Source organism: Nyctereutes procyonoides, unplaced genomic scaffold (genome assembly GCF_905146905.1).
Source record: "Nyctereutes procyonoides isolate TBG_1078 unplaced genomic scaffold, NYPRO_anot_genome, whole genome shotgun sequence".
NCBI lineage: Eukaryota > Metazoa > Chordata > Mammalia > Carnivora > Canidae > Nyctereutes > Nyctereutes procyonoides.
Genome location: NW_026575159.1, coordinates 30,626,031 through 30,641,160, shown reverse-complemented (window position 1 = coordinate 30,641,160; position 15,130 = coordinate 30,626,031). Strand labels below are relative to the sequence as shown.

The 15,130-nt window shown below is 42.4% G+C and overlaps 1 protein-coding gene across 6 annotated transcripts in view; it reads left to right on the top strand.

The window, feature by feature from the left end:
* Window positions 1-15,130, top strand: part of PTK2 (protein tyrosine kinase 2) — a 271,928-nt gene that overhangs the window by 198,878 nt on the left and 57,920 nt on the right. For all 6 annotated transcript variants that reach the window (XM_055314396.1, XM_055314395.1, XM_055314394.1 and 3 more), the window contains 5 exons: window positions 438-535; window positions 8,992-9,076; window positions 10,252-10,352; window positions 12,002-12,117; window positions 13,025-13,125. In XM_055314396.1, the coding sequence (XP_055170371.1) occupies window positions 438-535; window positions 8,992-9,076; window positions 10,252-10,352; window positions 12,002-12,117; window positions 13,025-13,125 (501 nt within the window). The remainder of the gene's footprint in view (window positions 1-437; window positions 536-8,991; window positions 9,077-10,251; window positions 10,353-12,001; window positions 12,118-13,024; window positions 13,126-15,130) is intronic.

The following is a 15,130-nucleotide window of genomic DNA, read 5'->3' as shown; positions in this document are numbered from 1 at the left end:
TGACAGTTTTTCTGTTGCCTCCCGATTTTCAAACTTCAGTTATTCATTAAATAATTGCTTTAAATAACTGTGATTTTTAGCCTTTCATATATTAATACCTAAACTAATAGCACTGATTACCTAAGCATATAATTTACTACTTGGAGAAACTATTTAGAAAACTATCAGACAGATATAAACTAAATCAACATTAAAAAATGTGAAAAAAATCTACGTTTAATAGAACTCACATGGTTTTGGTAGTTCATGTGATGCTGTAACAGTTTATATAATTCCTTTTAAAACAGTGTTTAAGAGAATTCCACTCTATGTAAAGCATTTTCATAGAATGATGTGCCACCAGTGCAATTGGTACTCATGGATGATAATGAAACAAAATGTGTCAAGTGTCGTTTCTACATTTGGAATGTTGTACTTACATATATCCTGTTTTGCAGCCAGGGATTATGAGATTCAGAGAGAAAGAATCGAGCTTGGACGCTGCATCGGGGAAGGCCAGTTTGGAGATGTCCATCAAGGCGTCTATATGAGCCCAGTAAGTCCTCCACGGTGACCAGGATTTGGCATTCCTTTTGACCCTTGCCTCTTGTTTGTCTTCATGAGTCCTCGGTTCTTTGCACATGTCTTTTACAAAGCTCGTCATACATATCAACCTACTTGGTATATATATTCAGAAACAGAAAAATGGCACACTTAGCTCTCAGAGGGCTGGGTCGGTCCATTGATTTTACTCTTCTTGCAGCCTCTCTCCTCAGTAGATTCCACAGTGATTGTCCATTGCACGGAGTTGACAGATGACCAACATTGACAGCAGCTGGCCAGTATTCCCAAATTAATGTTCTCAAGGGAAGAACATTAATTTACCCCACACTGTCCTCCAAAAGGGATCAACAGATTTTTAAAATTAAAAAAATTTTTTTAAAATTATTTCTTTAATAATAGTTTTATTGAGGTATAAATCACATACCATAAAGTTTACTTTTTTAAAATGTACAATTGAGTGGTTTTTTAATATATTGATAGAGTTGTATATCCACCACCACAATCCACCCTAGCACATTTTCTTTGCCCCCGAAAGAAGAAAGAAAGAAGAAGAAAGAAGCCCCCACATCCCTTAGCATTCACTCCCATTCCACCTTACCTCCAGCTCCTGGCAGCCACTCATCTGCTTTCTGCTTCTGTAGATTAGCCTTTTCTGGACGTTTCATGTAAATGGGCTCATATGATATATGGCCTTTTGTGATGGACTTTCAGTTAACATGTTTTCAGGAGTCATCCATGTTGTAGTGTGTATCAGGGTTTCATTTCTTTTCATTGCTAAATAACATTCTATTGTATGGATAGACAACTTTTTGTCTGTTTTTCATTTGATGGTCATTTGGGTTGTTACCATTTCTTAGCTGTTACAAATAATACCTCTGTGAACACTCTTGTACAGGTTTGTGTGTGAATAGTTTCCAGTTCTCTTGAGTAGATATCTGGGAGTGGAATTGCTGGGCCACATGGTAACTGCTCTTTGACTGACTGCTGAACTGTCTCCAAAGAAGCTGTGACATTTCTATTCCTAGCAGCAGTGTATAAAGAGTGCCCATTTCTCTGCATCCCTACCAACACTGGTTATTGTATCTATTTTTATTAGATCAGTAATTTTAAAACATTTTAAAATAATAGTACAGAGGCACCTGGGTGGCTCAGTTGGCTAAATGTCCAACTTTTTTTTTAAGATTTTATTTATATTAGGATGCCTAGGTGGCTCAGTGGTTGAGCGCCCGCCTTCGGTCCAGGGTGTGATCCTGGAGTTCCAGGATCGAGTCCCACATAGGCCTCCCTACATGGAGCCTGTTGTTTCTGCCTTTCTCTGTCTCTCTCTGTCTCTCGTGAATAAAATCTAAAACAAATAAAAAAGATTTTATTTATTCATGAGAGACACACAGAGAGAGGCAGAGACATAGGCAGAAGGAGAAGCAGGCTCCCCACAGGAACCCTGAACTCCGTCCCAGGACCATGGGATCACAAACTGAGCCAAAGGCAGATGCTCAACCACTGAGCTACACAGGTGCCCCTAAATGTTTAACTCTTGATTTTAGGTCTTGATCTCAGGGCTGTGGGTCCTAGCCCCACGTTGGGCTTCCATGCTAGGCGTGAAGCCTAGTTTTAAAGAAAGAGAGAAAATAAGAGTACATACTTGCTCAAGAAACTTTTTAAAGAGGTGTACACAGATGGTGCTAATAAAGGTACACAGATTATCCCCATCTTAACGATGGTTGTATATAAGGGTGGTTCAACTTAACAGTTTTTTTACTTTATGTGTTACATTTGGTATGTATGTTATGCACACTTTCAACTTAGGATGTTTTCAACTTATGATGGGTTTATCAGGACGTAACTCCCATCTTCAGTCAATGAAGGTCTGTAGTAACACAGATGATTGACCTTTTGTGTGACCCCTGCTTTGGAAACTGCAAATGGCATTTTCCCCAGTAATTCCATACATGTCAGTTTTTCATATCCTTTGTACATGCACAGGTGACATAATGATTACTAGTTCCATTATTTTTGGAACTAGAGAGCTAAAAGAGTTTTTTTTTTGTTTTGTTTATTGTTTTTGTCAGGAACAATGGACAATTGCCATCATGTCCCTAAACAAATGAGAGGTTTCATTTTTTTAAACTTCAGTTTTGAAAGCCTTTACCATTTTTTTTTGAAAGCCTTTACCTTTGTACTTACATACAACTCTGTCATTTATTATGTATTTCTAGCTGTTAACTCCTCTTCCAGTTGTTGTTGCTTTTTCTTGGGGGGGGGGTTGATGGTTTTTTGTTTTTTTTGTTTTGTTTTTTTTTACAATATCTGTATTATCTTCGTAATTCTCGTAACTTTGTTCTTTGAGGCAAAATGCAGTAGAAAGAGCCCTGGATCTAAAGTTATTCAAAGACCAACTAACTTTTTGACTTGGCTACACCCAGCTAGGATGTGGGGGAGGTGAAGTTTCCTGACTGAATTACTCCATTTGAACTCAGTCATCTCTGAGCTCCCTGCAGTCCATAGATTGTTGATCGGCAAACATTCTGAAGTTGCCACAGTAGAGCGACTTACTAGGACCACACAGATAATGGCAGGGTTAGTGGGCTTTATTTCATGCTTTTTTTTTAAGATTTATTTATTTATTCATGAGAGACACAGACTGAGAAAGAGAGGCAGAGGGAGAAGCAGGCTCCTCACAGGGAGCCTGATGCATGACTCGATCCCGGATCCTTGGATCACGACCTGAGCCAAAGGCAGGTGCCCAACTGCTGAGCCACCCAGGCGTCCCTATTTCATGTGTTTTTAAATACTTTAAATAGTTTTAAAATAACGAATCCATTTTAGTTGTGAAAATACAAGAGAACAATTTGTTTAATATCCATTGTCTAATGTTTATTAAATATTTGTTGAGTGAATCCCAAACACAAGAAAAATACCAGTGTTCACACTTTTTTGTTGAGTATCTTCTGGATACATGTTGTACATGACTGTTTGTTTTTAATGTGGGTGTCTAATTTTATAGTGCAAAGGAGTCCATTCATTCCTCTGGGCTCCTAGTAAGTCCTTTTTCTGGGTTATGTTCTTTTTCTATAAGATCAAGTAACATTTCATCAAGGATTTTTAATAATCAGTCAAACAACAGCTCAGCACACACATCACAGCTAGAAACCTGCCACTGTTACTTTGAGACTCAAGTAATTATTTCAGCAACAATTTCTCAGTCATGTACCACATAACAGCGAAGTGGCTAAGATATAAGAATGAACAAAACAGGCACAATTTCTGCTCTCACAGAACTTAAATTTTCTCTGAGACAGAAAGGGACAGGCAAATATACCAACTGTCGAGTGGGGAAGAAGTACTCTGTGGAAAAAGCATAAGTAAGAGGAGGTTGAGGTGCTCTCCCCATGAGGTGGTCAAAGGAGGCCTTCTGATAGGTGGTGACACAGGAGCAGAGCCCTAAAGCAAGAAGGGTATAGTCTACAGAAGGCCAGTGTGGCCACAGAGGTGTGCAAGGGGCGGACCATGAAAGGAGAGGAGATACGGTCGGGTAGACCATGCATGGGGACCTGAAGTTCATTTTAAGAGCCAGTGAACACAGAGTCTGTCGAGACCTTCGTTCACACGCACTGTTGTCTTCATTTGGTGAGGTGATGGGGCTTCTTTCTTACTATTTGAGCATCTGCTGATCACCTGCACATTCTTCCATCAAATCTCTTTTAAAATTAATCCCAGAATAGCCCTTCTCTGGATTTCTTAAAATCTTTTAAATGTCTCCTAGTTGTTAATAATTCAGAGCCTAATCATATCTTTTATGGAGACATAGTGGGCACCAGTGTGGTACTTTCATTGAACATTGAAAGACCTCTCTCCCGTAAATATTGCTTGTATTTTGAAGGTTTTTAAAAGCCATACCTTGAGCAATTACCTCAGTGTGTTTGAATTTGCCTCTTTTAAAAGGTGTTTTACGAAAAATTAAAAAAGAAATGAGGTTCAGTCTTGCTTGCTTTGAATTGACTTCTCCCACATTCTGGTGTCTGTGATGAGCCCCTTGATAGTTCAGTACTCTCCAGGCTTCTGCTGCCCCATGTGGGGGCCAGTAGCCACAGGTCCTAATCCTCGGACTGATGGCGAGCCCCTTGCTCTGTTCATGTGTGGCCGTGTGGAATCAGGTTCAGCTCCCGTTGGAAACTGTCAGTTTTTAGAGAGCAGTACTTTCTTTTTTTTTTTTTTTAAGATTTTATTTTATTTATTCATGAGAGACACACAGAGAGAGACAGAGACACAGGTAGAGGGAGAAGCAGGCTCCATGCAGCGAGCCCGACGCAGGACTTGATCCTGGGTCTCCAGGATCATGCCCTGGGCTGAAAGCGAGAGAGCAGTACTTTCTTTACACTTCTTCACATTGTCTTGCATAAAGCACCATGTCCAGTATGTGAGCACAAATTCACAAGTTGATGATGATTTTATGGTCTTACAGAATTTTCTATTGTTGTTACTCAGAATTCCTGTTAAAAAGGGCATTTGGGGGACACCTGGGTGGCTCAGCGGTTGGGCACCTGTCTTTGGTTCAGGTTGTGATCCTGGGATCTCAGGATCTGGGACTGAGTCCCACATCGGGCTCCCTGCATGGAGCCTGCTTCTCCCTCTGCCTATGTGTCTGCCTCTGTCTCTCACTCTGTGTCTTTCATGAATAAATAAATAAATAAATCTTTAAAAAAGGGGGGGGGCATTTTGTGTCATTTCTAGAGTATACCATCTGGCCCTATGTTTAGATGGAGGTAGAATTCATGGTCCTGGTCCTAAAGGAGTTTCCCATCTGGTTAAGGAAAACAAAGACTAACTCAAAGCAAAGCAGTTAGATCTTGGCATGGCGTATGGCTAGCCATTCTAAGAAGGCCCTCAGATCAGACATTTAGCAGACAGTTATTTGTGCTCCTGTTCACGTTCTGCACCAGCAGCGACTGTCCTGCAGGGACCAGGCTACCATTACGACCTGGAGTCCTGCATGCTTAAGAAAGGGGACCCAAGTTTGCAGCTTAAGAAAGGGGACCCAAGTTTGTGTTATAATCATTTTGCTATTTATATTTCTTCTCTTGTTTGAAAATGTTTAATATTCTGGAATCATATGGTGTGCAATTAGTGTGAAATCTAAAATTAATGCAATCTAAGATATTTTTAAGATACGCCACAGCTGACTCATAAATGGCATCTGCATTCAAAAGAAAGGTTTTATTTTAATAGCATCCATTAACCGCAAATATGTATTGAGCACCTACTAGGAATTTGGTACTGTTGTAAGGCAAACTTTTTTGGCAAATAAGACAATAAGGTTACCTACTGTCTTGAAACTTCTATTTCAGTGAGTGAAAATAATAATGTAAGTGACAGTGTATGCTATGTGTATATTGGAATGAATAGTAATAATTTGTAGAATAATGACATTCTAATAACCTGAGAAGTGGTGGTAATGTAAAGTGACTCAAGGAAAATTCTGTGCTTGGAGCTTGTGGTGAGGGTTGTGCAGAACAGCAGGGAGCTAGCCTGTGGGGCAGGCAGCTGGGCACTGTTTTAGACAGGACAGTTTGAACAAGGATCTCAGCACAGATTTCTGGGGGAGGAGCTGTCCAGTCAGGCAGAACAAGAAAGGCAGCTGCAGGAAGTGGTGTTGCAGCCTAGAAACTGAGGCTAGTGTGAGAGGTTTGGGTGAAGAGGGGCCCTGGGGGCCCACACCAGAGGGCTGGGCTTTTACTCCTAGTGTGTTACTGGGGACAGGAGGTGGTGGTGGTGGCGGAGCCAGTGAGTGAGCCTACAGCAGTGGCGAGAGCTGGGCAGCAGGTTCCAGATGCACTCTGTAGGTGGGGAACACAGGTCTTGTTCCTGGATTGTTGGATCCATGGAGCTGAGGGAAATTGAAGAATCAGAACTGGCCACTAGGTTGTTGACTTTGAGCATCTCTGAATTCTGTGTCTTAAGTGAGGCGAAGAAGGCTAAGGAGGAAATGTGTCTGGTGGTGGGCATATGTGAGGGCTCCCCAGGAAAACAGAAGCCCTAGGCTGTGGGTGTCTTCAAAACCGATTTGTTAAGAATTGGCTCATGCGATCATGGAAGCTGACAATTCTCAGATCTACAGATGGCCAGCTAGAGACCCAGGAGAACTGATGGTTTCTTATTTCCAGTCTGAGTCTAAAGGCCTAAGACCCAACATAGCTAGTATACTTGTACTCCAAGGGGTAGAAACAAAACAAAACAAAACAATGTCCAGCTCAAAGGTAATTGGACAGGAGGAATTTCCTCTTATTTAGGAGAGGATCAGTTTTTTGTTCTACTCAGGCCTTCAGCTGATCAGATGAGGCCCACCACATTAAGGAGGGCAACCTGCTTCACTCAGTCTATCTATTTGCTTATTAAATCCATTCCAGAAACACTCAGAATATGCTTGACCAAATATCTGGGCACCCTGTCGGCCCCATCAACTTGACACATAAGATGATCCATCATAGCGGGATATCAGGAGTTCTGTTTTGGTGTTACCAAGTTTAAAATAACTTTGCTACATCCTCATCAAAATAGGCATGGATATCAGAGTCTGAGCTGAAAAGCAAAGTGAGGATGACAGAGAGAATTTGAAAGTTGGTGTAGAAGTAGGACTGGACACTCAGTGAGGTCACCTTGCATCGAGCTGGCCTGGGGATCCAGCTCTGGGATGTTCCAGCCCTGAGAAGACAGGAACCAATGTCTTGTCTTCCCAGTGTCCTCCTGAGTCGTGTTTTCTGCCTGAGGCTGCTACTTCCAGGAATAGAGACTCAGAACCCAATAGCAAGGACTCTTCCGAGGGAGCTTGGCAAATTAGGCTTTGTCAACACAGAGAATCTCGCATGGGCACCATTTCAGAGCCAGATCTTGTGACGAGCAGCCACTCCATGCCGAGCTACCGCCACTCCCTGCTGCTTGTCACATGTACACACTGCCCCAGTCACTCTGGAGGTAAAGCTCTGTTGAAGAGGGGACATGCCACTTAACAGCAGGGTGACCTTGGGCAAGCAGCTAAACCTATTCACCTCTGGCTGACCTGGCTGTGAAATAGGTAGCCTGGAGCCTTCTGTATCTTGTCAGGCTATCTTACCTGTAGGCCCAGTGAGATAATTTATAAAATCTATTGAGAAAACTAAAGAAATCAAGATGACACAGCCTTCTTCTGGGGCCTTGAGGCTGGATGCTTCTCACACCTGTGTGATGGCACCTTCATCTGATCTTGTCCCCTCTTGGGAGCCTCTGGTGAGGACCAGGAGCCTGAGGCAGGGTGGAGTTTGGGACACAGCAGCCGTGGCCAGGAGACCTAAGGCAGGGCTTCTTAAACCCTTGTCCATTTGCCGTGTTCTCCTGCTTCTTTCTCTCCCATCCTGTCCTCTTTGTCTTTTTTGCACCTTACGAAAACATCCAATGTGAAGAATATGTGGTGCTGGCAGAGACAACGTAGGGCCAAGGATAAGATGAGCACTTAAGTTACTAATTAAAATCATGTATGGTATTCCATTAAGCTTTGGAATGGCCTCGTTTCTTGTCTGTCTCAAGCTCTGTCTTTTGAACTTGTTCAAGAAAACATCATCTTCTTTGGCAGACAGGAGCTGATGGTTTCTCTTGACCTTGCCTACCACCCTCTTAGCCTACTGTGTGTCTTCTCTTCTCACCTACTTCCTGCGCTGCAGGGTGTCCGGGTGCAGCACTCATGCCCCTGCCCCACTGAGGATCTCCTCCAGCTGGATCTGATCCTGAGCTCACTCTGATTCTCCTTCCTTTTTTTTTTTTTTTTCTGATTCTCCTTCCTGCTCTCCTGTGCCACACTGGTCCCTGCCATCTGACGCCCCTCACCCCACCCTGCCCCGCCTGCAACACCCCACACTTGTCCCAGCTGCATCCCATCACGACGCCTCCCCTCGGGTCCCGGAGCATCCATGAACCTGGCTGTGCCTCTGGCCAGCTCTCGGCAGTCCCTCCCTCCCTCCCTTTTTTTTTTCTTTTGTCCTGGTCTCTGCCTCGCATGTCTTGGCACACTCCTTCCTTGTCCACAGCGCTGTTACCTACTAACATACTCTGGGATTCACTGGTTTCTTGTGTGCATTGTTCTTAGCGGGAAGGTAACCTTGAGTAGAAAAGGAAACTTTACTGCCTTTTTGTTCACTGGTGTATCCTGAGCACCTGAAAGGCCACCTGGCACATGGCAGAAAGTGAATGCTTGTGGAACAATGAGTGAATGAATTACCTATATTGTAACATGTCTGGACATTTTTTCTGGGGATTTTGTAGAGTATTTGACATGTTCCTCTCTTGAGATTTTCAGTTCTGATTCTGTCTGGCCCAGAATCCACAGAGTTGCCATACAAACAGCTTGTCATGAATGTGTCCATTGATTCATACAGAGCTCTTTTTGCATGTGTGTGTGATTCTGAAATTTCCTTAACACAGGAAAATCCAGCTTTGGCGGTTGCAATTAAAACATGTAAAAACTGTACTTCGGACAGCGTGAGAGAGAAATTCCTTCAAGAAGCCTGTAAGTTTCTAGAAATTTCTGTGGAACTCCATTTGACTTTTTATTTGTGAAATATAAGCTATCTTTGAAGAAGTAAGAAAAATAATATTCTGACTTGTATGTGACAACCACAGTTACTATCTTGCCTTGCAAATTAATACCTGTATCTGTAGGGGAATATATCCACATGTTCCAGGTAAGCTGTGATGTTTAGGGGGTAAAGGTAGACAGATTTACTGTCCCTGATCCTTTGGTACCTGTAGTGTTGGACATCCTGGAACTGGAATTGGGCAGATGTAGAAAGGAGTCCAGCCTGGTTGCCACCAGGCCCTAGGGTTGGGGGTGAGCAGGACAGACACTGTCCCACTTGATGGAGCTCACAGACTGGGGAAGAGCCAGGACCACCACCAGTGCCCTACTCCTGCTGCAGCACCAGCCCATTGGCTCTCCGTTCATACATCCAGGGATGACACTGCTGGGAGGGTCAAGGGTGGGTAGATGTCCTCTGCTGAGTGCACACTTGTGGAGAGCCAGGATTTCATCCTGTTTGTCTGTACACATCAGGCTCTTTCTGCCTGCCCTCAGGCTAGGATGTTCTTGCTGCTTTCATAGGGCTTGTCCCTTCTCATTTAACCATGTGCTTAAAGTAGTTTGACCTCAGAAGATGTCACAAGACCATGTTCTCTCCTTCCTAAGTATTTATAACTAAATAAACATGGCCTAGAAGTTATTATTGCCCCTCTCTAGGCTTTTAGCTCCATGGGCCTAGGACTGCTCAGACCCCATTCCCAGCACTGGACTGAATCCATCAGAGGCACTTGGTAGACACTGGTTGTGTGAATGAATCTCGGTGTCCTTCATTACATGGACATCGGAAGAATGCCTCTATTTGAGGAAAGATTTAGCACCCAACAGTCCAATAAATTAATAAGTCATAGAGTAAGTCATATTGACTTTATCTACATATTATAAGTTTCATCAAAATACATATTATACTTTCATCAGAAAAAGTCTGTCTTTAATACTGTTCCTGTATCTCTGTATCCTATATCCTAAGGAGATAAAGCCTGGCAATGACTTCTGTCTCAACTAGTTTATTTCTACAGAGCATCTAAGCCAAGAAACACAGCATACGTCAGCCACCCTTACCTAACACTCTATCAAAAGAATGACTGTGGACAACTGTTTTTCCCTAGTAACAATGCGTCAGTTTGACCACCCTCACATTGTGAAGTTGATTGGCGTCATCACGGAGAACCCCGTCTGGATAATCATGGAGCTGTGCACGCTTGGAGAGGTATCCTGACCCCCAGACCTGGCCCATTTGGGTGCATTGCCAGCCCATTTGTCACAGTGACAATGAAACGATGGTCTCATGCTTGGCAGTTGTTCAGCCTACCTTGAGTGTTTGGTGTCCTTTGTTTAAGAAAGGGGAGTATGTGAAGGAAACCCTTGTGTTTTGGGTTCAGAGAATATAACATCTTCATCATTAAATTCCCAAGTAACACCCTAACTCAGGGCCGGCAGCAGTAGTGACCAAGTGGTTCTTCTTTCCTCTCTGGTGCTATTGCCAAATGCTAGCTGAGGGCTCTGAGGATGGAAGAAGCACTCTTAATGAGGATTCATTTACCTACATTTAGGTAAATCTGCAGTTCCTTATTCTGCTCAAGAAATCATTTTATGGTGTCTTCCTATCCAACTGATATTAGTCACAGTTTCTTTTGAAAATGTGAGTAACACATGTGGACTTTCTCCAGAACACAGAAATTCCTTACTTAGTGTGTCAACCATCACCTGGAAATTTGTTAGAAGTCAGATTCTCGGGCCCCAGTGCAGGCCTGCCAGATCAGACCCTCGGCAGGGCACCTGCTCCCCGGGCCACTCTGTAGCCTGCCTGCTTGAGGATGAACACAAGTTGTTTTTCCTCGTGTCTGCATTTCACTTCCTGGTACTAAAACTCAGTAATTTAACCTGAGACATGACATACAGTCCTCTTTTAAAGGGCACCAAACACGGTTTTGCTTTACATGGAGACGAAGGGTTCCGGTTAGCGGGAGTCAGAGCAGTTTGGGTCCTTCCTTCTTTCTAGGACAGCCTCAGCCTCCCTTCCTCTGAAAGACCCTGCCTGCTGGCTCCCCACTGCTGTCTTCTGCTTTTGATAACCTAGTTTGCTGGATGAAATAACTTCAGCCCTCCACGGTGCCCCTTCTTCCTCTGCTCTACCTTTCCAAAAAAAGCAGTGCTTATGTATATTTTTTGTTTACAGTATTTTTCTACTTTTGTTTTTGGAGAATTTGCTAATTTTTCTGGCTTAAACTGTTGCTCAGTCTTTCTCTTTTATGTATTTATTGATTTTGTAGAATTAGAGTTAAATTCATCTGTCTGCCTTCCTGTGCAATGCTACCATTTAGCTGAATTGATCATGACAGTAGCAATAAGGACTGAAAAGCCCCATGGGGTAAATCCCCCACACCTTTCTGCACCCAAAACTTCCTGGAGGAAGGTGTGAGAACTTCTTGCCTCCCCTTCCTCCTCATCACCTTACCCTCAGGTCTGCCAGGGGTCCAGTGAGGTGAGGGGCACAGCTGCTGGCCATGCTTGTGTGCGAGGCTTGTGAGGGTGGTAATTCCATCTGTTTGTCCCCCCGGCTCCTATCTAGCAGTAGCTCATACTTTTATTCATTTCCTGGCAGCATCTTTCTGTATTTTTTTAGAAATTTGTCTATAATCATGAAGATTTCAGTTTTATAATAGGATTCAAATAAAGAATGATTAACCATTATTTCTGAGCTGGTTTCATTCTACCCCTTCGTTTTAGGGGAGAATTGAAGCCCTTCTCATAAAAGTGTGCTTGGAAATGGGTAGTATTGTTGAATGTAGCTCCTTTGTAGTTTGATTTCTGTTCTCTGTCACTAATTATTTTTTATCTTGGTCACTGTTCCAAAAGCTGAGGTCATTTCTGCAAGTAAGGAAGTACAGTTTGGATCTAGCATCTTTGATCCTGTATGCCTATCAGCTTAGTACAGCTCTCGCGTATCTGGAGAGCAAAAGATTTGTGCACAGGTAAGATCCAGTCATAAAGCTGGTAAGCTGCCCTCTGGGCAGGTGCTGTGGGGATGGGCAGTGATAGTGGAGGAACCGGAGGTGAGACTCTCACTGTGCCCCATGATTCTTTGTACCACTGGACTGTGCTGTACAGGGGCAGCACCAGAAAGTCACACCGCATTTGTGCTGGCCCAAGGAGGAACCATGGCCTGTTAGTACTCAAATTTAGAGGGTTTCCTCACATGGAGTTTGAAACATTAGTTTGCTTTCAGGCCTGTTCTCTCTTCCATAAATACTGTTGAGAGCCTGTACATGGCACTAGAACAGCGAGCATGTGGACCTAAAGCGGATACCATCCTGGGACATCCCTGGACCCCAGAAGGTCATGAGTGACATCTATTGGCGTTCTATGGAATTTCGGTTTCTCATCTGGGTCCCTAGTTTGAATGCAAGTGAAAGCCCTTACAGTTTGCCCACTACTTTGTTAACCTAGCATGGTAATAAATTACATCAGCAAAATCATTTGCAAGGGTTTAGATGATGACTTTGATTTTATGCAATTAGATGTCTTAGTAGCAGGAGGGTTACAGATCCCAGTCATGCATCACTGTCTGTCCATTAATGCAGTTGGTAATATGATTGTATGAAAAGTAATAATTCACTTTTTATTCATTATTTGAGAATATACTTTGCCATCATTCAAGATATTAATCATCATATTAATGCGTAAATGTCTGCCAAAAGGAATATATTTGAAGTAAAATCATAAAAGTGTCCTTTATTTTCAGTGTGTAATAAATATGTTTGCATTGCCTATAAGCTATTTTTCAAAGTACGTATCAGTGTTTCTTTATGTAATGTAGATGAGTTTGTGGGTTTGTTTTCATTGTATTAAAATTTATTCTCCCGAATTCTTCCTTATCAGGGACATTGCTGCTCGGAATGTTCTGGTGTCCTCAAACGATTGCGTAAAACTAGGAGACTTTGGATTATCCCGATATATGGAAGACAGTACTTACTACAAAGGTAAGGAATCAGAACAACAAAGAGGCAATAAACTCAAAATCTTTAATGATTTTTATTTCTTAACAGGTGTGTCCTAATAAGCTCAGCTGGTTTTTGACAGAGGCATAAAATAAGTTCAGCAGAAGAAAGACAGCCTTTCAGTACATGGAGCTGGAGCAGTCAGACATCCAAAGACAAAAAGTGGACCTCACCTCGACTCACCTCACATTAACTCAGAGTGGATCATAAGCTTAATTATAAAACATAAAGCTTATAAAACTTTTAGGAAAAACATAGGAGTAAATCTTTAGGATCTAGGACTAGAAAAAGGGTCCTTTGACTTGACATGAAAAACACAATCCATAAAAGGAAACACTTGATAGATGGGACCTAATCAAAATGAAAACTTTGAGTTCGCAATAGACCCTGTTAAGAGAGTGGAAACACAAGGTGCAAACGTGGAGGATATTTGCCATGCACAGTGCCCATCCACAGCCATGAGCCACTCCACAAAGGACTAGTATCCACAGTGTACGATGAGCTCTCAGAATTCAGCAGGGAAAACAGAAACCAGGAATACAATGTGGACAAACGATGGGAAGAGGGGGTTCACTGAAAAGGCAGAGAAGCCTGGGCAGAGGCAGTCAGGGTCTCTACCCACTGGGGAGATGTAAACTCAGACTGCGATGAGCTACCATTGTACACTTGTCAGAATGGCTAAAATCTAAATAGTGATTGCCAAATGCTTGTGAGAATGTAAAACTGTACAGCCACTCTGAAAGAGTTTCTCAGATCCTTTAAAAATTAAATATGCAGGTACCATACAATCCAGCAGTTACACTCCTGTGTACTTCTCACAAAGAAATGAAAACTGACAGTCGCACAAAATGCGCATTTGAATTTCATTGCAACCTGCATTCCTGCATTTGAATGTTCATTGCAGCCTTATTTCCAGTAGCCAAAAATTGGAATCAGCCCAGATATCCTTCAACTGGCAGACATAGTTAGACATCTTACAAAGAGGCACTGGGTGCCTCGACTTGGTGGAAGCAGTCGGACAGAAAAATCCCCAATCTACTAACTCCAGAGACTTTGATCAGTTGGTTTCAGAGCTGAAATCCAGCTCGTGTGATATTTTGCCAATTTTGGAGTTGACTTGGTTCTTTAAATTATTACTGAAATAATAATTTATTTTTTAAATAAATATTTTTATTAACAAATGTTCACATTCCAAGTATTTCAGCTAAGGCTTGGATTACAGATCCATGTTATGCTCTTACTGTATTTTCTGATTCCTACTACCATTTTAGGAAGGCCAGTTTCTTTCTCCTTTTTTTTTAATTTTTATATTGTGGCAAAATGAGCCCAGATTTTACATGTAAAATGAGTTTCCTTCATTTTATGCCATGGCTCATGACAGTTCTCTTTCCCCATGCCTTCTGTCTACTACAACCTGAAACAGTTTTAACAGAGATACTCTGTTATGTGAAAAGAAAATTCTTAGGTGGTTCATTCATTTTGGTCATTTAACTTAAAAATGGCCAGGCCAGCTTTCTACTATTTTAAAATACATTTCCTATCCTGCTCAAGCCCTGACAGGTCCAGGTTCTGGCCTCCCAGTAAAGAGCTGACCTCCCAAGAGCGTGCTGGTCAAGGCTTCATATCGCATTGACAGCATTTAAAATGAGTAGTCGATCAATTCATGTATTTATTGTCATCTCAGATCAGTAAGTGCAGATCCACTAGGCTTCAGAAAAACCATAAGATCCTAAAGGTTGGGGAGCTTTTATTCAGAACACAGGTGTAGAAAAGTTTGTTTGCAAGGAATTGAATAGAGGATATGACGTCATTTGTCATGAAAGTGCTTGAAGTTAAGTGAAAAAAAAGAAATGACTCAGATGAAGTTGTCTCCTGATTAAGGTACTCAGGCACATGTTGCTCCTAGAAGGAAGTCCAGATCCTCGACAGGGTTGGCAGAGCACAGGCACCTCCTCAAACCAGGGCTCCCGGCCCTGTGGACTCCCAC